General features: G+C 54.1%; 1 protein-coding gene across 1 annotated transcript; it reads left to right on the top strand.

The window, feature by feature from the left end:
* The first annotated feature begins 486 nt into the window (after nucleotides 1-486).
* On the top strand, nucleotides 487-23,756 carry LOC101447693 (solute carrier family 22 member 20). Its single transcript, XM_004478586.3, has 10 exons — nucleotides 487-894; nucleotides 976-1,079; nucleotides 2,537-2,691; nucleotides 5,816-5,984; nucleotides 6,528-6,651; nucleotides 7,289-7,404; nucleotides 14,449-14,663; nucleotides 15,964-16,072; nucleotides 16,221-16,424; nucleotides 23,373-23,756. The coding sequence occupies exons 1-10, from the start codon at nucleotides 520-522 to the stop codon at nucleotides 23,467-23,469; spliced, it is 1,668 nt and encodes a 555-aa protein (XP_004478643.1). The 5' UTR covers nucleotides 487-519; the 3' UTR covers nucleotides 23,470-23,756.
* The last annotated feature ends 1,591 nt before the right edge of the window (nucleotides 23,757-25,347 follow it).

Here is a 25,347-nt window from a genome sequence, read left to right as displayed (position 1 = left end):
CGTGGGCAGCCAAGCCCCCAGTTTCTCACGGGGGTGGGGAGGGTGAGCGGCCCCCTGTGGTCCTGACTGCCCAGCACTTCCAGCTCTGCCGAGAGCTGCAGCCCAAGTACTGGCTGTGTCCACTGTGAGGCTGGCTCTGGCTCCCGAAGCAGCACCCCAATGGCCTCGGCAGGGAAGGGCGGTCGTGGTGCCCCAAGCATGCTGGGGGCCTGCAGACCTAGGCCGTGGGCCGTGAGCTGGCCCCCTGGGACCCCTTGCTTTTCTAACCCAGGAGGCAAGAGGCTGACGGGGTGGAGGGAAAGTCTCTGGGGCCAGCCTGCTGGCCTGGAGAGAGAGGGAGCCTGCAGACATGGGGGACACCCGAGGCCTCCCGTGAGGTGTAACCGGACTCCTCTGAGCTCTTGGACACCGGCCGTTTGCGGTCTTGACCCCAGGCCTCCTCTTCCTCTTCCCAGCGTCCCCTCCCTGCCCCTTTACATAAGGCCCCCAGCAGGCTGGGTCTCCGCTCAGCCCGTGGCCATGGCCTTCACGGACCTGCTGGACGCGCTGGGTGGCGTGGGCCGCTTCCAGCTCCTCTCCACGGCCCTGCTGCTGCTGCCCTGCAGCCTGCTGGCTTGCCACAACTTCCTGCAGAACTTCACGGCTGCTGTGCCCCCACATCACTGCCGGGGCCCGGCCAACCACACCGCGGTCGCTGCCAATCTCTCGGGCGCCTGGCTGCGGGCCACCGTGCCCCTGGACGGGCTGGGGGTGCCCGAACCGTGCCGGCGCTTCACGGAGCCTCAGTGGATCCCCCTGAACCGCACTGTCCCTGTCCCCGGGGCAGCCACAGAGGCCTGCAAGGACGGCTGGGTCTACGACCGCAGCGTCTTCCCGTCCACCATCGTGACAGAGGTCAGAGGGGGCCGGGGCGGCGAATGGGGGGCCGCCACCTCGAGCCGAGGCTGGAGCGTCCCTCTGTCCCCCCCTCCGCAGTGGGACCTGGTCTGTGAGGCCCGCACCCTCCGCGACCTGGCTCAGTCTGTCTACATGGCCGGGGTGCTGGTGGGTGCCGCCGTGTTCGGCAGCCTGGCGGACAGGTGAGCCCCTCGGCGCAGGCTGGAGAGCCCCCGGCCGCGCCCTTCGTTTTTCTTCATTAAAATGTACTTGTGGATTTTCAAAAAGCTAATACATGTAATACATTCGCCCTATTTGAAATTCAAGGGGGTACGAAGGCGTGCAGTGAAGCAACCCCTTCCCCGCTTGCCCTGCCCACCCCAGCTATTTCCGGAGGGCGGCCCGGTTTCTACGCATCTTCGCAGAGATAGCTCATGGTTTTGGGAATATTCGAGCAAACGTGTATATAAATACCCCGTCCTCCCTTTTATGCCAACGCTGGCACACCCCACACGTGGCTTTTTGTCCACTGAGCAATATGTCTTGGAGGCAGACTCTCTTTCAAAAAGGGCTTTCCAGTACTGTCTGGTATCTGCCCTGCATCCCATTGTGTGGATGAGTCGGACCGTACCCGAACTGGCCCCCGTGGATGGACAGTGTTCTCCAGAGACAGACTGAGGGCCAGCGACGCTGTGCGGCTGCGATGACGTCCACGCCCGCCCCTCTTTCTCTGCCCCTCTCTCTCCCTGCACTTGCTTCTATGTCCCTCTGTCCTCTCCCCTCCCCTCCACCCCTCCTCTCACCCCTGGGCTAGTTCAGGTCCCTGCAGACCCTCCCTGCGGGTCCTCCTCCCACAGCCAGACCCACCCTGAGTGAAGCCCCGCCCCCTCTGTGACCCCCTGTCTCCGCCGTGGGCCTCAACGCACCATGTCACGACATATCCTGGTCTCTCTTCCCGCCAGCTCGTGTTTTGTCCACAGTGTCTTGTCTGTCTCCAGCCCCCAGCTCAGGCCTGGCATTTAGAAGCCATCAACAAGCATTTGTGCAATGAAATGAATGAATGAATGAATGAATGAGTTATGGGTGTGTGGCCTGAGCTCCCCTGGCCCCGCTGGGGTGTGTGCCCCGGCCCCAGCTCTCCACCAACCAGCCTCGCTTGCACGTGCAGTGGGCCCACCCTGGCCTTGAACCCCCGCACCCCAGCTTTCGGGCACCCCAGCAGCACAATTCAAACGAAAGCTCCACCCTGGCTCCTGCGCCCACCAGTCCCAGGCTCCCCCCGCAGCGAGTCCCGGTTCGGGGCGTCCCTGCAGAGGGCCACCCACTCTCCGCCACCTGCTGGCCGCCCACGCCCCCCCCGGGCCCTGTCCTCCCAGAACCTGTTAGACTGGGGGCCTGGGGGCGTCCAGAAGCACCCCCTGAGCAGACCGGCACGCCGCCTCCTCACCACCCGTCCTGCCGCCAGGGCGCTGTCTTGGAGGCCAGGCTTTCCCAGGGACCCCTCAGCTTCCTCTTGGTTCCCGCTGCACCCCGAGCTTCGGTGGCGGGGGTGGAGGCTGCCGGGTGCCCCTCTCCCTTCAGGGTACGCGCTGCTGCTCCCAGCACCTCCCCACCCCCCACCCTTCATCCTGCCTCCCTCGACCCCACCCCACCCCCCCAGACTGGGCCGCAAGATCCCCCTGGTCTGGTCGTACCTGCAGCTGGCGGTCTCGGGGGCCGCCACCGCGTACTTCAGCTCCTTCGGCGCCTACTGCGTCTTCCGGTTCCTGACGGGCATGACCTTCTCCGGCATCATCCTCAACTCCCTGTCGCTGGGTGAGTCCCGGGTCGCGGGCCCGGGCGGGCGTGGGGCTGGCAGGGGCGCGGGGAATGGCAGCCCCAGAACCGCGCGTCTTTCCGGCTGCGTTTTGCGTGGCCTCGGGCGACGAGCTCAGGTAAAAGCCTGCGTCCAGGTGGGGCCTGGAGGCCTGGGCTCCGCCACGGCCCGGGCAGCAGGCAGGGGGACGCCGTGCGACCTTTTCCCACCAAAGGGCGGCTCTTGTTTCACGCACGAGTTAGTCAACGGCAGCCCTCGCTAAGTGCCCCTGCGGGACAGGCCCAGTGTGGGGCAGGTGGGTGAGGCCTGAAACCTGCAAAGGGGAAGTGAGGTCAGCCAGGCTGCGGCGCCGGCCTTTCCTCGGCTCCGGGCCCCACACCTGCCCCTGGAGGCTGGTGGCAAGTGACGGGTCAGCTGGCACTCTGGGCAGGCTCGGGGCAGCTCTGGGGCCATCCTGGACACCGGCCTGCAGGCTGCCTGCACTCCACTTGAACTTCTTAGCCTGCTCCTGGGAACACCACCGGCCCCAGGATCCAGAGACGGTCCCCATCCTTGGCTGTCCGGACAGAATGGGACCTTCACTTCAGGTCGGGGAGAGATCTTGGGGGTGGCCTGCCTGAGGTCACCTGTCGGCATCGGGACCTCACACGGTGCTGAGCGCACAGTGGGGCATCAGCAAGCCTCCCCTCCACCCGCCATTCCTCATGGAACCCCAAGGCGGGAACAGACCTCCTAGGCCATCTCCTGTGGGAAGCCCCTGCCCCCACCCATCAAGAGTCGGCCCGGCCTCGGGGACCCCCCGAGGCCCCCACTCGGGTTGGCTCAGCCCCTAGGGAGGTGGGGCACAGACTCCAGCCGGAGTCCTTTAGCCTCCAGCCGCAACTTAGGGGGCACCCTGCACCAGTGAAGCACCCCTCCAGCCGAGGTTGCTGGCACTTAGCCCCATCTTTTGGTCTCCAGGCTCAGTGGCTCTTCTCTCACCTGCTGCCTTATCAAGGTCCACATCCCTCCACCATCCTGGCTACTTTCCTCCCCTTCCCCCATCCTTCTTTCCTTCCTCCCTCCCTCCCTCCCTTCCCTCCTTTTTTCCTTTCTTCCTCCCTTCTCTCCCTTCTTTCTTTCCTTGCTTCCTTCCCTCCTTCCTTTCTTCCTAATGAAATGTCTTTTTTTTTTTTTTAAGGAGGTACTGGGGATTGAACCCAGGACCTGGTACATGGGAAGCAGGTGCTCAGCCACTTGAGCTACATCTGCTCCCCTGAAATGTCATTTATTTATTGTTTCCCTGGGGCCTTCACACTCACAAGGTTCCACGATCAAAGGTCCCAAAGTGTGTACAAAATGAAAAGCCTCCTTCCCACCCCTGCCCAGAGGAACTCGCCTTCCGGCCTCCTTGTGAGCATATGGCTTTATGCAAACGCCCATGCCTGCGTGTGTTCCTCTCCTCTCTCTTGTTGCTGTACACACTGCTCTGCATCTAGATTCTCCCACCTAACACTGTTGTTGCTCTTTCGCTTCTTGGTTACGGGCCCCCTGGTTCCGGGCACAGTCCTGGGTGCCAGAGACCCGGCAGTGAGCAGGGAGGGGCTGCTCCTGGGAAGTTCATGTGCTAGGGAGGGAAGCAGATGTGAGTTGGCAAGAAGTGCCACCAAGGCAAAAATAAAACCAGGAAGGGAATAAGAAGGGCCGGGAGGGCGGTGCTTGTTGTTCTATTTAGGATGGTCGGGGAAGGCCAAGCAGGGAGGTTCTTTTTTCTTTTTTATGGTAACATACATACCACACACCATTTGCAAGAATACAATTCAGTGGAGAAGTTTCACTTCGAGCAAAGGCTTGAAGGAGGTGAGGCGGTGAGCCCTGGGCCTTTCTGGGAGAGGGCATTCCAGGCAGAGGGCCAAGCGCTGGAGGAGGCAGGGTGCCAGGCGGGATCAAGAGACAGCAAAGAAGTCCATGGTGCAGAGCGGGAGAGGTGATGCATGTCCTGTAGCCATTTGAAGGACTTTGGCTTTGACTCTGAGTGAGATGGGACCTGCTGGAGGGTTTTGAGCAGAGACCTGAGCTGACTTAGGACTTGTCAGGATCCCTCTGGCCACTGGTCACTGCGTGGTCCAAGAGCAGAAACAGGAGGCCAGTTAATAGGCTATTGCTGGGAGTGGATGTAGCTCAAGCAGTTGAGCACCCGCCTCCCACATGGGAGGTCCCGGGTTTGGTTCCCAGTGCCTCCTGAAAAGACAACGAGCAGGTGACAAGCAGACAATGAACAAAAGCAATGAGCAAAAACAACCAACAAAGAGATGAGGGAACCATTAGTGCAGGGGGCGGTGGGGAGGCTATTGCCATCTTAGGTCAGGGTAGCAGAGAGAAGCAGAAGATCTGAGATCCTGCCTCAATTCTGAAGGCAGAAGCAGCAGGACTGGCTGATGAATCGGACGCAATGAGCTAGCTGCTCAGTGAAAAGAAGCTGCCTTTGAACTTGTTTCAGCAGCATTGTGAGGACACGTCATAATATCCCCTATGATGGACACCTAGGTTATTTCCCACTTTAGCTCTTTACCACAAAAATTGCTTCTTTTTTTCGTCTTTGCAGAAGCTGAGCATCTTGTCATACAATGAGAGCCTCTGCGTTTTCTTTTCTATCAACCATTCCCCTCCTTGGCCCATTTCCTTGCTGCTTGTTGGTCTTTCCTATTGATCTGTAAGAACTTTCCCCAAAGTAGGGAAATGAGCCCTTCATCTGTTGAGCTGAAATAGTTTTTGCAGGTTTTTGTTGGCATTATGACTCTGCTTATGGTGTTTGTTTTTTTTTCAATGCAGGCATTTCTTATTTCTACGAAGTCAGATTTGTTGATCTTTTATTGCTTTTGCATTTTGTGACATCCTTGGAAAGGCTTTTCCTATTCAAGATGATAAGAATCCTACCATGATTTCTCCTAATATTTTTGTGGTTTTACTGTTCCTGTTTGAGTCTCTGATTGTGGAGTGTGCCTGGGTGTGACGCCTCTGCCAGTGTCTCAGGGACCTCCCGGATTTTTAAAGCTACCCCAGGGTCATTCTCAAGGGGACAGAGTTACTTAGATCAGCACGTGGGGATGCGTCCCCCTGAGCACACTGTCGTTTTCTCCCCAGTCGTGGAGTGGATGCCCACTCAGGGCCGCACCGTGGCGGGCGTCTTGCTGGGGTACTCCTTCACCTTGGGGCAGCTCATCCTGGCTGGAGTGGCGTACCTGGTCCGCCCCTGGCGGTGGCTGCAGTTTGCCGTTTCTGCACCATTCCTGGTCTTTTTCCTCTATTCTTGGTATGTCCTGAGCAGAGTGGGGTGGAGAGGGTGCACCTGCGTGACCCGGCCCTCCCCTGGCTCCGTGGGGAGCTTGGGGTGTGTGGCAGCTGGGACTTGCTGGATTTGGTGGGGCCACAAAGGAGGGCGGGGGCTCAGGGGGCTCAGGGGGCTCAGGAGCACTGCCACAGGACTTTAGCGAGGGACTCCAGGACATGTGAGCACCTTTGCCTCCACCAGCCAACTCCTTTGTGCCTCCCAACTACCCGGTGGCATTTTAAAGGATGGGAACTGAGCCTCAGCTCCAACAGGGGCCAGGGCTGTACAGATTGAACACTGGGGCTGTTGATGACTTGTAAGTCGTATGTCGTCTCTAAGCACCCTTGATCGAGGGGCTGCAGGAAAAGGGGAGCTGTGTGTCCTCCAGCCTTCCCTGATCTTGCGGAGGAGGAAATGTCCCCTGGCTTGGGGCTGTGACAGGGCGAATGAGGGTTTTTCTTGGGCTGGCCATGGAATGGGCCCCACCCAGCCCTGGGTCATTCCTCGTTCTTCTCCGGGTCCCAGGTGGCTGCCAGAGTCCTCCCGGTGGCTCCTGCTGCACGGCAAGGCCCAGTTAGCCATGCAGAACCTGCGCAAGGTGGCTGCGCTGAACGGGAGGAAGGAGGAAGGGGAGAGGCTGACCAAGGAGGTGAGAGGATGCGGGAGGGCGGCCTGCGGCCTGCGGACAGCCTCGGCTTCTGGCAGGACCTGGCAGAACTCGCCACCAGCCAGGGCAGAGCTTGAGACTAAACGGGTGGGTGGAGTTCGGGTATCGAATGGCACGCTGATCAGTGGGTGATCTGGGATCATTTGACTGCTGCTTGGCTCATCAGTTACCATTTATGATGAAACAAGTCCCATTTGTTGAACCCAATCCCAGACACTGTGTTCAAGGGCTTTGTATATCTACCCTCATTTAATGCTTCGTTTTTACGGGTGAGAAAACTGACGTTTGGACGGGTTAGGCGATTTGCTCAGCGGGAAGTGATGGGACCACTCAGAACCCCGGCTCTTAACCACTGCCCAAGACTATCCGGGAGTCAGTGGCCACTTCAGCCCAATCAGCAGGCAGCTCAGGGGCGTTTGGGACTCACGCTGGAGACTCTGCTTCATCCCCCAGGCCGACAGCTCATCCAGAGCCACCGGTGCTGGGCTGGAGAGCAGACTAGGATGGCCATTTGTCAGGACACTTGGCCCCGGCCCCACTTTTTACAGATGAAGGGATTCCCAGCAGGGCCATAGGGTCCCAGATGCCCGACTGCCCCTGACACACCTTCCTTGCCCAGGTGCTGAGCTCCTACATCCAGAGTGAGTTTGCAAGTGGCCGCACCTCTAACTCGGTCTTGGACCTGTTCCGAACCCCAGCTGCCCGCAAGGTCACCTGCTGCCTCATGCTGGTCTGGTAGGTGAAGGGTCCTGCCCACGCCTTTGCCCGAGGCAGGGCCTCTTGCTCCCCCTGGCAAACCCTGGGCTAACATGCTCTTTTTTTTTTTTTTAAGATTTATTTTTCATTTATTTCTCTCCCCTTCCCTGCGCCCCCTGTTGTCTGCTCTCTGTGTTCATTTGCTGTGTGCTCTTCTGTGTCCGCTTGGATTCTTGTCAGCGGCACCGGGAATCTGTGTCTCTTTTTGTTGTGTCGTCTGCTGCGTCAGCATTCTGTGTGTATGGTGCGACTCCTGGACAGGCTGCGCTTTTTTCAGTGGGGCAGCGCTCTCCTTACGGGGTACACCCCTATGCAGGGGACACCCCTGTGTGGCACAGCACTCCTTGCATGCATCAGCACTGTGGGTGGGCCAGCTCATCACACGGGTCAGGAATCCCAGGATTTGAACCCTGGATCTCCCATGTGGTAGGCGGATGCTCTATCCGTTGAACCAAATCCGCTTCCCCAACATACTCTTAATATAAGGAGCAGGTGAGCCTTGGACAGCACATGCTCCCTATCCTTTCTCCAGCCCTGGGCTGGGTGCTGAGATGTGGAGATGAGGAGACATCTGCACTGACCTAGGGACCCCACATCTGGGCAGTGGTTCTCACCTGAGGGGAGGACAACCTGTTGGTGTCACCCTGGCAGCTTTTCCAAAATGCACCTTGTCCCATCCTGGTATGCCCGTGGGACTCCCCAGGGGATTCTGGGAAGTGTCTCACTCTGGAAAAACACTACTGGGTCAGGAAGGAGAAACACAGGGCAAAAATAATTTCCAAGCATCCTAACAGTAGTTTTCCTCCTTGGGGGTGGCTGAGGGCTTCTCACAAGAGATGGCATTTAGATGAGTTCTGAAAGGGGGTTAATCGACTTTGTCAGATGGGCAGGAAGAAATACCCGGAGAAAGGCATGACCGTGAAATGAATGAAAACACAAAGGCGACCGGCATTCCCTAGCACAGACCAAAAGTTGACAAAGCCTGAAGGTGCTGGTGAAAGCAGGACCGTTTCCATTGAGCTGGGAGGACTTTCCTGGGCCTTTGGATAATGCAGGTTGAGATCTACACAGTAGGGCTGCGGCTGTGGAGAATGTCCGTGCCCAGGGTGACCCCGGCCCTCCAGGAGAGGGCTTCTGAGCCCGGCTCTCGGGCCACCCCCCGTGTGACCTCCAGCAAGTCGGCGGCCCTCCCTGCCTCTGTTTCCCCCTCTTACCTGTGCATAGAATACCTGGTGGTGAGGAGAGGAGGAGTTAAGACTCTTTAAGTAAAGGGCTTAAACCCGCCTCTGGCCCCAGGGGAGTTCTCAGTAAATGAGTCATTGTGGTCTGGTTTGTCCAGGAGGCTGCTCCAGAGAGTCTGGGCTTCCACCCAAGTTTTTGTTGGATATTGGTTTTTGCAGATATCTTCTTCCACTCTAGAGTTTGTCTTTTTTCCAAAAAATTTTTTTCTTTTGGATTTGATTCAGATTCTCAGAATAATTGCAAAGGAGATCTCCCATCTATCTTTCCCCCAGCACCCCCCAATATCATCATCTCACCTCTTTTTTTTTTTTAAGATTTATTTCTTTCTCTCCCCCTGCCCCTGTTGTTGGCCCTCTTATGTCCATTCGCTGTGTATTCTTCTGTGTCCGCTCGCATTCTCAGTGGCGCCAGGAATCTGTCTCTTTTTCTTGCACCATCTTGCTGCGTCAGCTCTCTGTGTGTGCGGCGCCACTCCTGGGTGGGCTGCGCTTTTTTCGCAAGGGAATGCTTTCCTTGTGGGGCGCTCTCCTTGTGCGTGGGGCTCCCCTACGTGGGGGACACCCCTGCATGGCACGGCACTCCTTGTGCACATCAGCACTGCGCGTGGGCCAGCATCACTACATGGGTCAGGAGGCCCTGGGTTTGAACCCTGGACCTCCTATATGGTAGGTGGACGCTCTATCAGTTGAGCCACATCCGCTTCCCTCACCTAACTCTTGTACATTTGCCAGAACTAAGACTGTAACCCTGACCCCTCGCTGTTAACTCGAGACTTGGTGTGGATTTCACTAGTCTGGATTCCATATCATGCTCAGTCTTAGGTCTCCTTAGTGACCTTTGACTTGTGACAGCTTCTCAGTCTTGCCTTATGTTTCGTGACCTTGACAGCGTTGAAGACTATTGGTCAGGTATTGTGTCGAATGTCCCTTAGTTTGCATTTGTCTGATGTTCCCATGACTAGCCTGGAGTTATGGGTTTGAGGGTAGAAGACCAGAGAGGAGAAGTGCCCTTGTCACAGCGACTCGGGGCACCTGACGCCAGCGTGGCTTACTACTGCTTGACCTCTTGGTTAACGCGGTATCTGCCGGGCTCCTGTAAAATCAATATTTTTCTCTTTCCATATTCTCTCCTTTGAAAGTAAGCCATTAAATTCAGCCCACATTGAAGGAGAGGGGATTTAAGCTCCACCTCTTGAACAATCTACAGATAATTTTTTGAATTATTCTGTAAGAAAGATTCATGTATTAAGTTGTTTGTTTAAAGACTTAAGTGTATGTATTTTATACTTTGGGTTATAATCCAGCACAACATATTTATTTTGTTTCTCACATTGGCTCTTGTATGCGTTGACATTCTGCCAGCTTCTTCTATTTTCATGCAAGATCTCCAAGTTCATTTTCCTTACACCAGCCATAGAATAAATCATTTCTCCAAGGTGCTTGGGCTTCTTTTATTGGAGAATGGTATTTAGAAACCAAGATCTGGACATTGGTTGTGTTCACTACCACTGGAGCATCATTGCTTCTAGACCCTGCAGCAGACAAGGCTAAGAAATACATGTATGGATACTAATTCATGCCCACCTCTGTATCTGAAATTCTTTCTGTGTCTATCTACTTATATTCAGTTCCATCACCATAAAAAGTGCCCTATGTGGCCCCTTTGAAGTCAGCCTCTCCCAGCTTCTGACAATCATTGATCCGTTTTTCCACCCTACAGTTTTGCTTTTCCAAAATGTCGTATAAATAGAATCATAGAAAATGTAGTGTTTTGGGTCTGACTTCTCTCATTTAGCCAAAATACATTTAAGAATTATCCATAGTGTTGTGTGAATTAATAGTTCACTCCTTTTTTGTTGTGAATAGTACTTTATTGAATGGATGTACCAGAGTTAGTTTATTCACTCCCCTGTTGAAGGATATCTTGGTTGTCTCCAGGTTTTGGTGATTATAAATAAAGCCGCGATAAACATTCCCATACAAGTTTTTAGGTGCACATGATTTTAATTCATTTGGGTAGATATCTAGGAGTGGAATTCTGGGTCTATTGATACGCATTTGTTTAACTTTATATGGAACTGCCATATATTTTCCAGTGACTGTACCATTATGTTTTCCTGCCACCAATGAATAAGATTTCCTATTTCTCTGAAGCCTAATCAACATTTTGTGTTGCCATTTTTGTGAATCTTAGTCATTCTAATAGATGTGTAGTGGTGTCTCATCCATCACATTTCACTCTTTCCTCCACTTTTTTACTAACTGAATTCCAAACAGGCGAGTCTCTGAACATCATTTTTAATTTAACTAACTTATATTGGTAACGTTCCAAGCTTTATTTAAGACAACAAATACTTTAACTGTAAAATAAAGAACTTAAGTTAAAACCACTTACAGTGATGTGTTTACCTTTCACAACTACTCAATGCTTCCTGCTAGACTAAGACTCTTTAAGATACAACAGTTCTCTACTCCATTATAAACAAGGCTTAGTCTGCCAGGGGTACTCCATCAGAATCCATTTCCAATTCCAGCATGTGTGCTATTTTGCTTTCAGGTGCAGATGGCTGAAGAGTTTTCAGCAAATCGATGGGTTCCAGACAGGAGCCCTGAGTGCTCTACTGGGGGTGGACTGGGAGGTTCCACTGATATGTGTTTTGAGAATATGAAGACTTGCAGGGGCTGGTCCAAAGGGGTTTAAGTATAGGAGTGAAATAAGTGGCCGAGGCTCATGCAGGCGCTCTTTTCCTGACGGCCAGGCTTTTTGCAGTAGTTAGAACTTCCCCAATGTTTGTTTGTTGGTGGAAGGACTGGGGCTTGTACCACCTCTAAGTTTTAAGCTCTTGGGTTTTTTGTTTTTGTTTTTAAGATTTATTTTTTATTTATTTCTCTCCCCTTCCCCCCACTCCACCATTGTCTGCTCTCTGTATCCATTCATTGTGTGTTCTTCTGTGTCTGCTTGCTTTCTTATCGGTGGCACGGGGAAACTACGTCTCTTTTTTGTTGCTTCATCTTGCTGTGTCAGTTCTCCGTGTGTGCGGCGCCACTCCTGGGCGGGCTGCACTTTTTTCACGTGGGGCGGCTCTCCTTGAGGGGCATGATCCTTGTATGTGGGGCTCCCCTATTCAGGGGATACCCCTGCATGTCATGGCACTCCTTGCGCACATCAGCACTGCACATGGGCCAGCTCACCACACGGGTCAGGAGGCCCTGGGTTTGGACCCTGGACCTCCCATGTGGTAGGAGGACACCCTATCCGTTGAGCCAAATCTGCTTCCCCTCTTGGGGGCTTTTTTTGCAGGTACCTGAGAAGGTTTTCCCCCAGGTTTTTATCTCTTGAGATCCTTAGTGAGATTTTGCAAATTATCCTAGGTTTATGTGGTATTTATGACGGAGGTGCATAGAGATTTGTCTTTGTTTGGAGGCCTCATCTTCCTGCTAACGTCACAGCTCCCCTGTGGTCCAGATGGGATTTTTCTAGGTTTCCTCTTAGATGATTCAGGACATGGTGGTCCCAGGAGTCCTCAGGTAAAAAATGCCATTTTCAATGATCTCTTGACATATTTTGCATGTTTTATTTATGTATCTATTTCATAGCATGGGGACTCTACGGGTTTAATATAACTGAGCCCAGGTGGAGTCTTCCCCTTGCCCGCCCCTGGAAAGGCAATCTCACCTAGAGATGCAAATAGGGCACACAGAAGAGAAAAGAGAAAAAGCCTTTTTCTTTCTTTCTTTTTTTTTTTAAGAGGTGGGACCGGGTAATACAGGCAGGCAGGCTCAGTCCCGGATCCCTTCCTGAGATAAGCGAAGCCTTTCTAAAGTGCAGACAGGGAGGGGGCTGTGCTGTGGAATCCCTTGGCAGAGAAGGGGAGTGAGGAGGAGGATGGGAAGTTAGACGTCCAGGGCTTCACTGAGGGCCTTGTCCCCAGCCCACCCCGCCTCCTTCAGAGTCTGCACCGCTCCCCGCCCTGCCCAGGCCACGCCAAACCGTTGGGAAATAAGCACAGACACTTGAGGTTTCCAAAAGAAAGGGAGTCCCGTGCTCATTCAGAAGACATCAAGGGAGGGGCACATTAAGGATAATTTTTGTTGAGTTTTTACTGTGGCATGAAGATCCTTTGATTATGGAGAGTGGAAGGCGGTTTTCCCACCCTGAGTGTCTCCCACACCAGCCTTGGAGCCCAGGGTCGGGGGAGCTGGGACAGGAGAAGCCATTGAGAAGGGAACGGCCGGGGTGGACGAGGGTGGGGTGGACAAGGGGCAAGGACATCGAGGAGGTGGGCGCATGTCCAGGTGGGGTGCAGACACCGATGAAACCAGAACTGGTCTTTCCAAGGTCAACTGATCCGCCTCCAAGCACAACCCCCCAGACCAAAGAAGCCCACGTAGCGCCACGGCGCCTGCAGGATTAAGGGCCACGAGGCGGTTTCGCTGCCGCTGCTGCTGCTTTTGTTTGAGTGTTAAGGTGATTTCTTGGGGACCTTGCCTCCCATCTCCACCTGGCAAGGGCAGAAGCAGGGAAACGAGGCCACTTTTCTCCTGGCTCTCCCTCTGCCCTAAGGCCAATGAGAATTACTGGGCCACTTTTCCAGAAGTTTCCTCCCTTCCTCTCCATCTCCACTGGCTCCCATGGCTGGGGTTTCTCGGTAAGGTGCTTCAGGGGCAAATGCCAGACCCGGCTGGAGAGAGCCCACAGCCCATACTCGCGCCGCCGCCTCCCTGCTTCCCGGGACTGCACCAGCACGTGTCCGTGACCTGGCTAGCCCGCAGGGCGCTGAGAGCCAGCGCCCGCCTCCTTTCCCTCCAGAGCCCTGTAAATTCCTGTAGAAGCCTCGGATACGTGAATTCCAGGCCTTTGCAGTCAGCCCATCCTAGAGCACCGTCCCTTGGAAGAAGCAGCCATTGTTTTTTGTCTTTTAATTTTCATTGTGGTAACATATATGACATACAATTTACCATTTCAACCACTTCAAGTGCACAACTCAGCAGTGTTAATTTTATTCACCGTGTTGTGCTTCCGTCACCACCACCCACCACCAAAACTTTTCCATCACCCCAGCAAGAAACTCTGTACCCATGATGCAAAAGCCTCCGTTATCTCCTCCCCCAGCCCCTTGCAGCCTCTAACCTACTTCCTGTCTCCATGGTTGGCCTGTTATAGAAAATTCATGTGTGTGAAGTGATACAGTATTTGTCCCTTTGTGTCTGGCTTCTTTCACTGAGCATAGAGTTTTCAAGGTTCGTCCACCTTATAACCTGTATCAGAACGCTGTTCCTTTTCATGGCTGAATAGTATTCCACCATCTGGTTATGCCACATTTTGTTTCTCCATTCATCTGTCGGTGGACACTTGCGTTGTTTCTGGCTTGGGCTGCTATAAATAACGCTGCTGTGAACATGTGTGCAAGTATCTGTTCAAGTCCCTGCTTTCAAGTCCCTGCATATACGCAGGAGTGGATTGCAAGGTCTTATGGAAATCTGTGTTTAACTCTTTGAGGAACCTTCAAGCAGTTTTCCAGAAGCAAGTCTATGAGGGGTGGACAGTGGAGCCGACAGGGAAGAAAAACACCCGCATGCTCCAGGGTCCAAGACAGAGAGCTGGAGGGCGGCTCTGGGCCCCACAGCCAATCTCAGAGACTTAGAAAACCAGGAGGGAGGGGTGCAGTCGGTCCCTGAGGGGAGGGCCCTGTACACGCATCCTCGTGTGTCCCCCGCCCACCCAGAACGGTGCCCACCTGCTGGGCGAGACAGAAGCAGCCCCCCGTGCCTCCTCTCCCAGGTTCTCCAACTCCGTGGCTTACTACGGGCTGGCCATGGACCTGCAGAAGTTTGGGCTCAGCATCCACCTGGTGCAGGTCGTGTTCGGGGTCATCGACATCCCGGCCATGCTGGTGGCCACCGCCACCATGATCTTCGTGGGCCGCCGGGCCACGGTGGCCTCCTTCCTCGCCCTGGCCGGGGCCATGGTCATCGCCAACCTGTTTGTGCCAGAAGGTGAGCCGTGGGCGGGCGCGCGGCCCCAGGGGACCTGCGGGGACGAGGCCAATGGCCGGGCCTCCGGATCGGAAAGGAAGAGCCTGGCCATCGGGCCAGTTCTGATTAGGCGCTGGGTGCCTCGCACCCAGGGGGGAGGCTCTGCAGAGGCCCGCGGCTTTGTGGTCAGGCAGACCCGGCTCAACTGGAGCTGGAGCGTCAGGAACTGGGCCCCCCAGGGGCTCGCAAGCCCGGGCCCGGCTGTTGGAATCTCAGGGGGTGGCACCCAGGCCTTGGAAGTTTTTAAAACACACCCAGTGATACCAGCGTGCAGCCAGGGGTGGGAACGAGCGGCCGAGGGCAGGCACAAGCCACTTCCGCCCAGGTGTGACCCCAGCTTTACCACCACGGCCTCGGGCAGGTGGCCCAACCCCTCCGGTGAAGTGGCTGTGTTAGCATCGCTGCTGTTTGGATGTCTCTCCCCCAGCCTTTTCTCCTATTTGGAGATTTTGGTTTTGACGTTATTGAGATCATGTTATCTATATCGTCTACAGACGTTTAGATGTAATATATTTTGTGGTATCTTCTTTTCACTCTACGTTGTAACATAAACGTGCTCTTCTGTGTTTGTACACCTGCTTTGCAGATCTAATTTTTTCACGACTACTAGTTCCTCTAGAATGCAGTTTGTCCCCACTGGCTGCTCATTAGCCTCTCCTGGGGACCTTTTCAAAATGCCAAACCTTGAGCCCATCCCCAAGGGACTTCGATGTAATGGAGACTGGGTGGGGCCCAGGTGCGGTGTTTTATAAAATCTCCCCTGATTCCAGCAGGCAGTGGGGTGGGCCTGCCACCCGCCCTGGAGGACACAGCACAGCTGCCTCGGCCATTGCCCACTGCGGACGCGTGGTTGGGGCTTTGCTGTCTATAAGTGACCGCCTGGCCGGTGCAGGACCAGGGCGGTGACAGTGACCGTTCCGTGGGCTCTGCGCCCATGGAACTCGTGGCCTCATGGCCACCACGGTGACCTGTGAGGCAGGTGTTGGCATTTTCCTGGCTTTACAGGTGAGGATGGGGAGGCTCAGAGAGTGACATTGACAGAGGTCACCCAGGTGTGCCTGAGGCAGGATTTGAACCCAGGCCTGTCCCAAAAGCTCATCCTAATGCCCAGCCGGGCTTGGTGGCGCAGGCCAAGAAGGGAGCAAGGCGGCTGAAGGGCAGCTGGGGGCCTCTGGGTCCTGGTGGGAAGAGGGGCTCCGTGGTTCTTCGCCGCCGGGCTCTGCCACCCCCACCCCCATGCTCTGTCTCCCTCCCTCTCTAGATATGCAGACCCTGCGCACGGCGCAGGCGGCCCTGGGCAAAGGCTGCCTGGCCAGCTCCTTCATCTGCGTGTACCTGTTCACCGGGGAGCTGTACCCCACGGAGATCAGGTGTGTGCACAGCTCCCCCGTAGCCGGGAGCCCCTGGCGCTCCGGGCTGAGACCTGCTGGCCTGGCCACCATGGGCCCCCTCCCCGTCCCCTCTGCTCTCCCGCGCTCCAGGCCCCCGGCCGCTGACTGCTGCCCGCTTCTCCGACAGGCAGATGGGGATGGGCTTCGCCTCGGTGAACGCCCGGCTCGGGGGGCTGGCGGCGCCCCTGGTCTCCACGCTCGGGGAGCTGAGCCCCGTCCTGCCGCCCGTGGGCTTTGGGGCCACCTCCATCCTGGCCGGGCTGGCTGTCTGCCTCCTGCCCGAGACGCGCAACGCCCCCCTGGTGGAGACCATCGAGGCCATGGAGAAGAGGTGCGGGCCCTGGGCACGGTGGGCTGGGGGGCAAACAGGCTGCGGGTACCCAGGGAGCCACTGGAGAGCAAAAGGCGGCTTCGTGCCGTTCCTCTAAAACGTCCCCTAAAATGGGCCTTCGAGACGCACCTGGAACAGGTGTGACGGAAAGCTGTGCCAGGCCCACCTGCCTCCATCTACACGAGGCTGAGCTTTCCACCAGCACCGACCAGTAAAGGGCAGTAAAACAGAAATAAGAATAAGCCGCAGGCGTATGGAAATGTGAGCTGGGAGTGCAGCCTGGCAGAGAATGGGGGCGATGGTGGGGGGGAGGAAGGCGGGGCAGTGTGGCCACACCTGCCGCTGAGAACTTGGCTCTGAGCGTCCTGGCAACAGAAAGGGAGACCTGTTAGGGACTTTGTTTCTCATTGTGGGAGAGGAAAAAGAATACCAGATCCTTAGGGAAGGCAAAGCTTTCCTTAGCAATTAGCGCTGGAAGATGCGGCCCGCGTGGGCCTTCATCTAGACGTTCCTGAGCGGGTGGCAGCGACGTCCTCGACCAGCTTCTAAATTAAAGGCAGGAAGGGGGCTGAGAGGGCTGCTTCCGGCAGCATTGCCCAGCAATGGTGAGCTCGGCAGAGACCCTTGGTTTTGGGGCGCAGGGGCAGGGAAGGCGAGGCCCGGTAGCTTCACCGAGCATCCAGGGTGATCCCAAAGCTGGAAGCATCTCTCCTGGATGCCCGAATAGGGGACTGGGCTTGCAGCCCTTATGTAACCCCACGGACAGCCCATCTTTCCCCTGAACCCTGGACAAAGGCTGGAAGCACACAGACCCAGGGTATGTGCTTTGGCAAGTCCTGTCAAGTCTGACTCCAAAATATATCCCGAAACTGTCACTCCTCTCTTTCCCGTTGGCCACCACCCTATTCCAAGCCAGCATCTTCTCTTGCTTGGATGCCAAGAGCCTCCTATCCTGCCCTGTCCTTCTCCATAGCAACTAGTGTGATATGTTGATTTTAAGTGGGATCACGACACTTTCCCCCTCAAAATGCTTCAATGGCTCCCTACTGCTTTGAGGATAAAATGCAAAATCTTTTTTTTTAAGATTTATGTTTTATTTATTCCCCTGACCCACCCCTTGTTTGCACTTGCTGTCTGCTCGTCTTCTTTTTAAGAGGCACTGGAAACTGAATCCAGGACCTCTCATGTGGGAGGAAGGCATCCAATCACTTGGGCCACATCTGCTCCCTGCTTGTTGAGTCTCTCATTGTGTTTTTCCTCACTTTGTCTCCTCATTGCATCGTTTTGTGTCAGCTTGCCACACCAACCCATTGCGTTAGCTTGCTGTCTTGCTTGTCTTCTTTAGGAGGCACCGGGAACTGATCCCTGTGGTGGGCGGGTGCCCACCTGCTTGAGCCACATCCTCTTCCCTCCAAAACCTTACAAAGCCCTCGTGGCCTGGCCCCGCCCACCTATCCCCCTTCCTCACCACAGTCACCCAGGCCATTCCCTCTGCCTGGAATGTTCTTCCCTCAGCTCGTTGACTCCTCCTCATCCCCAGGAATGGTTCCAGTGTCCAGGCACTGGATAACTACCTGTCCATAGCCCAGTCATGAGCCAGGCTTGCAGGTATTCTGAGCTGTTGCCTGGGGATCCAAGAACAAAAAAAAGTGATCAGAGAGCTGCCCTCGCTAATACAACAGAGAACAGCAGAGTTGATTCTGGTGTGGCCATTTTTTTTTAAATCAAATTTTACTTACCCCAACTACAGAAAAAAATTGCAAAAATGCCAAATGAAGGCCTAGTTTTAAGTAGCAGGGCTTCCTGTAGCCCTGCCAGGAAGCAATTTACTATAAAACTCAACGTGTTGTTCTTAGATATGGACCAATAACATTTTGGAGATCATTTACTAAAAATAATTTCAATTTTTATAGTACTTGATAACAAGCCATTCTTCCCCAAAACCATTTGCTGTTTGGGCCTGATCTAGTGATTCTGACAGGGGTCCATTCCTCCCGGGGGGTAGGATGAGCTTGGAGAAGCTTAAAATACGAATTAATGTGGGAAGTAAGAGAGCTCAACAAATATTGCAGAATAGTCTCATATTTTTATTGCTGCTATCATTTATTTTTTAATGATATATAAATGATAGATTTATAAATGCATATATACATACCATATACATCTATATACATATATACATACAACATATATACTATATATCCTTGCTTTCTGGCAGAGCATATATATACGTAATTTGGAAATATGTATAATTTGGAACAATTTCAAATTTACAGAATAAGTTCAAGTGTAAGACAAAGAACTCCTTTTCCAAACCATTTGAGAGACAGTTGTTGATATCACAACTTTCCAAATATCCAAATATTTTATTTATTATGTATTTCCACCAAACAAGGACATTTTCCTACTTAACCACAACACAACCATTAAAATCAGAAAATTAACAATGATCCATGACTAGCGTTTCATCCTTGGACCCCATTGCAGTTTTGCCAGGTGCACCTCCAGGGTCGTCTCTCAGCACTCAGAGTGTGCGTCATCTGTGAATCACAGGCCCCCAAGAAGAGCAGGAGATAGTTCAGTCTCGGGGAAGCCAGCACACAAGTTTATGCAGAGTCTTATATCCCGCTGGCCCATAGCCAGAACCAGGCTGTGTCACCCATAAACCAAGTGCAGACCATGTATCTATATGTTTTCAATGAACAGTATAGCCAGGCTGGTAGAGTCTCGTTTTGTTCAGTGGGTTAGACTCTGCTTATTTTGACGGTCAGTTTTTCCCAGGTTTGGCCTGTGGGAGCATTTGGCTTCTGTGTCCTTTAATGCTCTTTAAGTGCAGCCTTGCTTTCTGGCAGAACAAGATGTTCTAGGCTCATTCTATTCTTTCTTTCTTTCTTTCTTTCCTTCCTTTCTTCCTCCCCCTCCCCCTCCTCCCCCCTTCCTCCCTTCCTCCCTTTCTTTTTGTTAAGATTTATCTATTTTCCACCACCACCAATGCCCCCGCCTGTTGTCTGCTCTCTCTCTCTGTCCATTCGCTGTGTGTTCTTCTGTGTCTGCTTGTCTTCTCATTAGGAGGCTCTGGAAACTGATCCTGGGACCTTCCAGAGTGGGGGAGAGGGGACCATTCTCTTGTGCCATCTCAGCTCCCTGATCTCTGTGTCTCTCATTATCTCCTGTCTCTTTTTGTCGTGTCATCTTGCTGCGCCAGCTCTCCGTGTGGGCCAGCACTCCTGCGTGGGGCAGCACTCTGCACAGGCCCGCATTCGGCGTGGGCCAGCTTACCACACAGGCCAGCTCGCCTTCACCAGGAGGCCCTGGCATTGAACCCTGGGTCTCCTATGTGGTAGACAGGAGCCCAGTTGCTTGAGCCACATCCGTTTCCCTCCTGTACTTTCCCTGCCCCAGTTCTGGAAGTGGCTGTTTGTTGTTTGTAGAGTCCTGGATTGTTTCAGGAGAGGATGGAGTTGAGAAGCCAAGATCTGCATGTGAGGCCTGCTCAGTGCTCTCAGACCCCCAGAGGACAGCTTTATTTCTCTAGCTAGAGACCGTCCTGGAAACTGAGTCCTCACCAGTCCTTCCAATCCCAGCACACACCAGGCTTCCTTCTCGTTTTCTCCCCTTTCGTATTTGTTAACACCCTTCTCTGACGCTGCGGAATCCGACTCCCTTTTCCTTTAATATATTTACTAACCTGACTAGTCCTCCCGTACGTAGCCCACCTCTCACTGCTGCCACTGCCCCCCTCTCTGCTTGCTCTCTGCCCCCCACCCAGGCTCTAAGCCTCCACTCAGGCCACCCCCACATGGTCACCTCCTCACCCACTCGGGCTCTGACCCCCACACCAGGCCACCCACGTGTGCCACGCCCTCCCCACCATGCTGGGCCCTGCTCCTGAGCTTGGCCACTCCCCCACCCTTGACCTGTCAACCCCCACACCCCATGTCAGGCCAGCCCCCCACGTGGCCCCCTACCTTGCTCTGCCCCCACTAACAGCTTCAGGATTGTTCAGGAAGCGAAGGGAAGCATCCGTGCCTTTCGGATGAGCCAGGTCGTCCGTCTCATAAGCAGGTAAAGGACAACCCCTTGACCTCTCAGCACCCCCGAGCTGACTTCTGGCTCAGAGTCCCCTCATCCTCACAGATCGGCCGTGAGATTAGAGCAGGTGCAGTGGGGGCACGGGGAAGAATTGCCACGCCAAGGCCTGCTGGCGTCTCCTGTAAACTTTCGCGGGAGAAATCAAAGCCTGCGGTTTCCAGAGAAGGAAAGCGCACGGAGCTTACCAAGTCAGCAGAACAAACAACGGGCCGACACCTGCAGCAAACAAAGCCCAGCCTTGATGAAACAAGGTGGACGCCACCCTGAGTCCACGCAGCTGGCAAGTGCAGTGCAGGGGTTGGGAAGCTAGAGACCGCTGGCCGGGGAGGCTCCGCAGAGTCTTGGAGCCCAAGGACTTTCTCTGGTGTTTGAGTCGGCTTTTGGAAATGGGAGCCATTGATCCACCTCGAGTTCCTGCCAGGTGGCAGGCGCCAGGCTAAACGTTGGAGGTAGGGTGGCTAAAGCAGACGTGACCTCTGCCCTCAGGCAGGGTGCAGAGAAGGGAGACACACAGACAGCTAATGTCCATAAATAACATGCAAGGAAGGGGATACCTGAGCGGCTGGGGAATGCCTCAAGGCGGAAAGAGTGGGTAAGTGCAGACGTAAAGGAGGAGATGGCCAGGCTGAGGAGGGAACAGTGTTCCTAGAGGAGGGAACAGCCATGCACAGAGCACATTAAGAATTTAGGCTTTTGTTCTTTGTGTCTATTAATTTTAATTTTAAAAAGTATAAAATAGTAATAATTTAGGCTTTTCTTTTCAGTCATGCAGAAAGCACCAGAGAATTTGAAGGAAGGGATGGTTGGGTCTGATTGACATTTTGTAAAGAGCTTTCCGACTGCCATAAGGACTCCCAGCACTTAACGATTTTTAGAGCCACTGATAAAATCAGGTGCACATGTAATATGTCCCTGGGTAGCTTCTGGGGTGTCCTGGCCCCTGGGTCCCTTAGTGACCACTCCCGTCCAATCAGGAACTGGAGGGTGAAGTTCTCATCCAACCAAACGTGAGGCAGAAATGACCCGACTTGTTTCAGTTTGGCAGGAAACGGGGTGGGGGAGGTGAGGGAGACCCCTCTCAGGTGTCAGTCAAAAGTTTCAGCTATTAGAACAATATGAATTCATGAACTCCTCACCCCATCTCATTTTTCTCAATTTCTAATCTCGTTAAATAATTACGGGTGCCGGCCACAGGCCTAGGATGTCAAGGATTAAGATGAGAAGGAAGTGGCCTCTTTCTCCAGGGTTCAAGATACCCATCCCCGGAATGGCGGCAAGCCGAGAGGAATTAGTGCCAACATTTAATACCTCGTAGCACTGGTTCCTGCGGAAAAGATAAAGCGAGCCTCCCCCAGATTTGTTTCATGGCTGTTTAAATTGTCAGATACTTCTTTAATCATCAGACCAGCTACCGTTTCTCCAGAATGGTCTGAAGGCCCCGTGTGATGTGGTCCTTCTGAGTTGCCCAGTTGGGGTTACGTTCCGACTTTTTGTACCAGGATAACAAAGGAAAAGTTGGTTGACCCTGTTCCAAAACATCCTTCTGTGCAAGGATAGAATGCTCACCAAGCAGGAAATGCAATGAGGAGATAAATAGAGGAAAGTATCCACACAGTCACAATCCAAGCAAGCAGATTAAAACAAGGAGATAGCATTTTAAGATATCCAATAAGAAAAGCTCCTAAAGCAGGGTAATAACACGGGAGGGGGGTGTGGGCAGGAGAGGAAGCCGCTGCCACCTCTCTGGAAGGCTTTTTGGCTTTACTGATCACCAGCTGTAAAAATTTTCATATCCTTCCGAGCAACAATCAGTGGAAATGTCAACAAAATTGATACACAAAGACATCCATTGTCATGTTTGTATACTAGAAAGGATGTAAACTCTCTGAACATCTAACAATTTTCATTTCAACGCATTGCGCAGTTGTTAAGAGTTAAGTTTATGTAAGTTTTTAATAACATGGAGATGTTTACAATATACTGTTAAGCAACATATTAAAATTATTTGTATTTTCTTAAGTGGGTCAAGAAATAAATTCGACTTAAAAGGGAGAAATATTTCTAAATGGTGACAGTCGTTGCCTCCCAGTATGGGTGAATTTTTTCCTCTGGCTGCTTCATATTTTACAATTTATCTCCGAATTATCTCTATCGAGCAGGAAGCCCAGAACACAGATCGTCTCAGGGACCAGAGGAGGAAAAAGGAAAGGGGCAAACTTGGCTGCAGACTTGGCTCAAAGCAGGGAAAGCCCTATGGAGAGCCTTCAGGCTGCCTGGAAGCCAAAGGAACCTCAAAGTCCAGGCCACCTCCCTGCCTGTCCCCGCCCGTGGTGTCTTAAGAGTGGCCCAGGGCAGGGGCAGCCCAGAGCCCCCGCCTTCGGGCCTCGCTCCTACCTGGGGCAGAGCAGAAGGGAGGTCATGGGGCCAGGCCCTGGGGGTCTCTCGGGCAAGTGAGGCCTGCCCCACCCCCCAACTTGCGGGCGGGGTGACCTCGGGGATGTGTCTGACCTCGGGGTCGCCGTCTCTCAGCATCTGTTTGACTTCCGGGGCCTGCAGTCCTGCCACGTCAAGTGTCACCGCCTGGCCAGCTCGGGCTGTGAAACACGGCCTGCGGGGTGGAAGGCACCAGACGGCGTGTGCGTGCGCGTGCTGTGTGCGTGCGTGCGCGTGCGCGTGTATGTGTGCGCGCGCGCTGGGAGGCGCCCAGGAGCGCCCGGAGGAAACCTGTGGGGCCTCGGCTTCCCTCCTGCCCTGGGGCAGTGGAGGCGCGCGGGCGTGGCCCAAGGACCCCCTCGACGACCACACACGGCCGCCTGCCCTCGCCTTGTCCCACGCATGGCCTTCTCCTTTCTACAGAGTCAAAGAAGGCTCTTCCCGGAAGGACACGCGAGAGAAGAGCGAGGAAATTTCCCTCCAGCCGATGGGAGCCTCTCCCCTCAGAGAAACCGTCTAAGCTGGCAAAGGAGCCCGGCGCTGGCCCCTCAGCCGTGTCAGGCGCCCCCCGCTCGCCTGGACGCTGGCACCGGCCGCGCTCTGCGCCCACGCCCGAGGCCCCACGCACGGGCTGCTGGGGAGGCACCGCAGCGGAGGCCAGCGTGCGTCACAGACGAACGGAAAGAAACGCACCCCAAGGCCCGCGCAGGGCCTGTTTCCTGTGACAACGAAAGGGCTGTTTTCCTTTCCCACCACTTGCTTCTGACCCTTAAAATTGTCTCTGTTTGCTCTTGTTCCACCTGAAAACGCTGTGTTTTTTGCAGAATTGAGGTGACACCTGTGCCACAGGGTTGTCCCCAGAGCAGATCTGCCCCTCCTCTCACGCAGCCTGAAGAAGGCTTGGCCTCAGGGAAACTTCCAGAATTCATGCCACACCACTCATTGGTCATTTACTCCTTCCTGCCATGTATGATTAAAGCCTTTTCCTCCTGCGTGTGTGACTTACCTCCTCGACAGGCAAGTGTCTCCCCAGCAGGGCCTTGCCACCTGCCTGTCACCCTCCCACAACTCCTCCGTGGGAGTCCTGCAGGCAGATGGTACCTATTCAATAAATAGCTGATGAATAAATGATGAGACCAGGCTTAGGCCATGGATGGTGATCTTTACCCTGCACTGGCCTTCCTAGGAAAACTGCTTTGTAGAAAGGACTAGGGTTTGGTCCTCAGGAAGTCTTGCAGAGAGGCCACCCCTGGCATAGCACAGGGGTCCCCTCTGTAGATCCCCTCTGACTTCAGAGCCATTTCCAGCCCAGATGTCGTGGGGCCCTTGCCGCACTCTTGACCTTGGCCATCACCAGGAATTCAGACCGGAGCCATGAGGGTCTGGATTCAAATCCTGGCTCACTGGGTGACCTTTGGCAGTTTCCTCGTCTAACCCCTTCTGCCTGGAGTTGCCAGAGCATCACGTGTATCAGTGCTCAGTCCCCTATAGCCCAAGGAAAAGCACCATAGAGACAAAAAGTTGGAATATCAGTTTGGATGAAAGTCGCCGAAACCTGCCACTTCTCCAGGTCAGTCTTTCCGCAGGAACAGAGCTGAGATGTCCCTCTCAACAGTTGTCCCGAGGGCCTGGCGTTGATGTCACTAAGGCTCAGTCCGTCCCATGGACCCAACCTCTCTTGCTGAACACTGCAGGGAACACCTGTTAACAATCCAAAGCTTCCTGCTTTGAGTTCTCATCCCTCACCCCAATAGATTAGAAAATTAGAAAGGGGAGGACTGCATTAAGATGCACCTTGGGGGTCACCTCTTCCAGGCAGCCCTCCCAGACCTCCCCTGCCTGTCTCTGTGCCCCATGGTCCCTCTTCACATCCTCCCCTTTGCTCTTTTCTCAAGCAGGCAAACAACTTCTGGGTGCCCACCTCTCCTGGCAGCTTCCTGAGGACAGGGTTAGGTCTGCTTGGTTTTTGGTGCTGAGGCTGGCACTTAACATGCTCAGTCCACTTTGCTGTGAGTGACATGGTTGCAAGGAAAACTAAAGTGGCCTCTAACTGCTGGATGCTGAGGGAAGGGGCATAAAACCTAAATGGGAGGCCTGGGTAGAAGAATAAGATTTTGTGTTTTAAAAGCAAATCAGGGGAAGTGGATGTGGCTCAAGCAATTGGGCTCCCACCTATCATATAGGAGGTCCAGGGTTCGATACCCAGGGCCTCTTGGTGAAGGCAAGTTGGCCCATGTGGCAAGCTGGTCCACACAGAGTGCTGCCCCTCACAGGAGTGCTGGCCCACGATGTAACAAAAAAAAGACACAGAGGAGAGACAATAAGAGATGCAGCAGACCAGGGACCTGAGGTGGCACAAGAGAATAATCGCCTCTCTCCCGCTCCGGAAGGTTCCAGG

This window comes from Dasypus novemcinctus, chromosome 10, assembly GCF_030445035.2.
Source record: "Dasypus novemcinctus isolate mDasNov1 chromosome 10, mDasNov1.1.hap2, whole genome shotgun sequence".
NCBI lineage: Eukaryota > Metazoa > Chordata > Mammalia > Cingulata > Dasypodidae > Dasypus > Dasypus novemcinctus.
The sequence above is the reverse complement of the archived record's forward strand: the minus strand, read 5'-3'. Positions and strand labels throughout refer to the sequence as shown.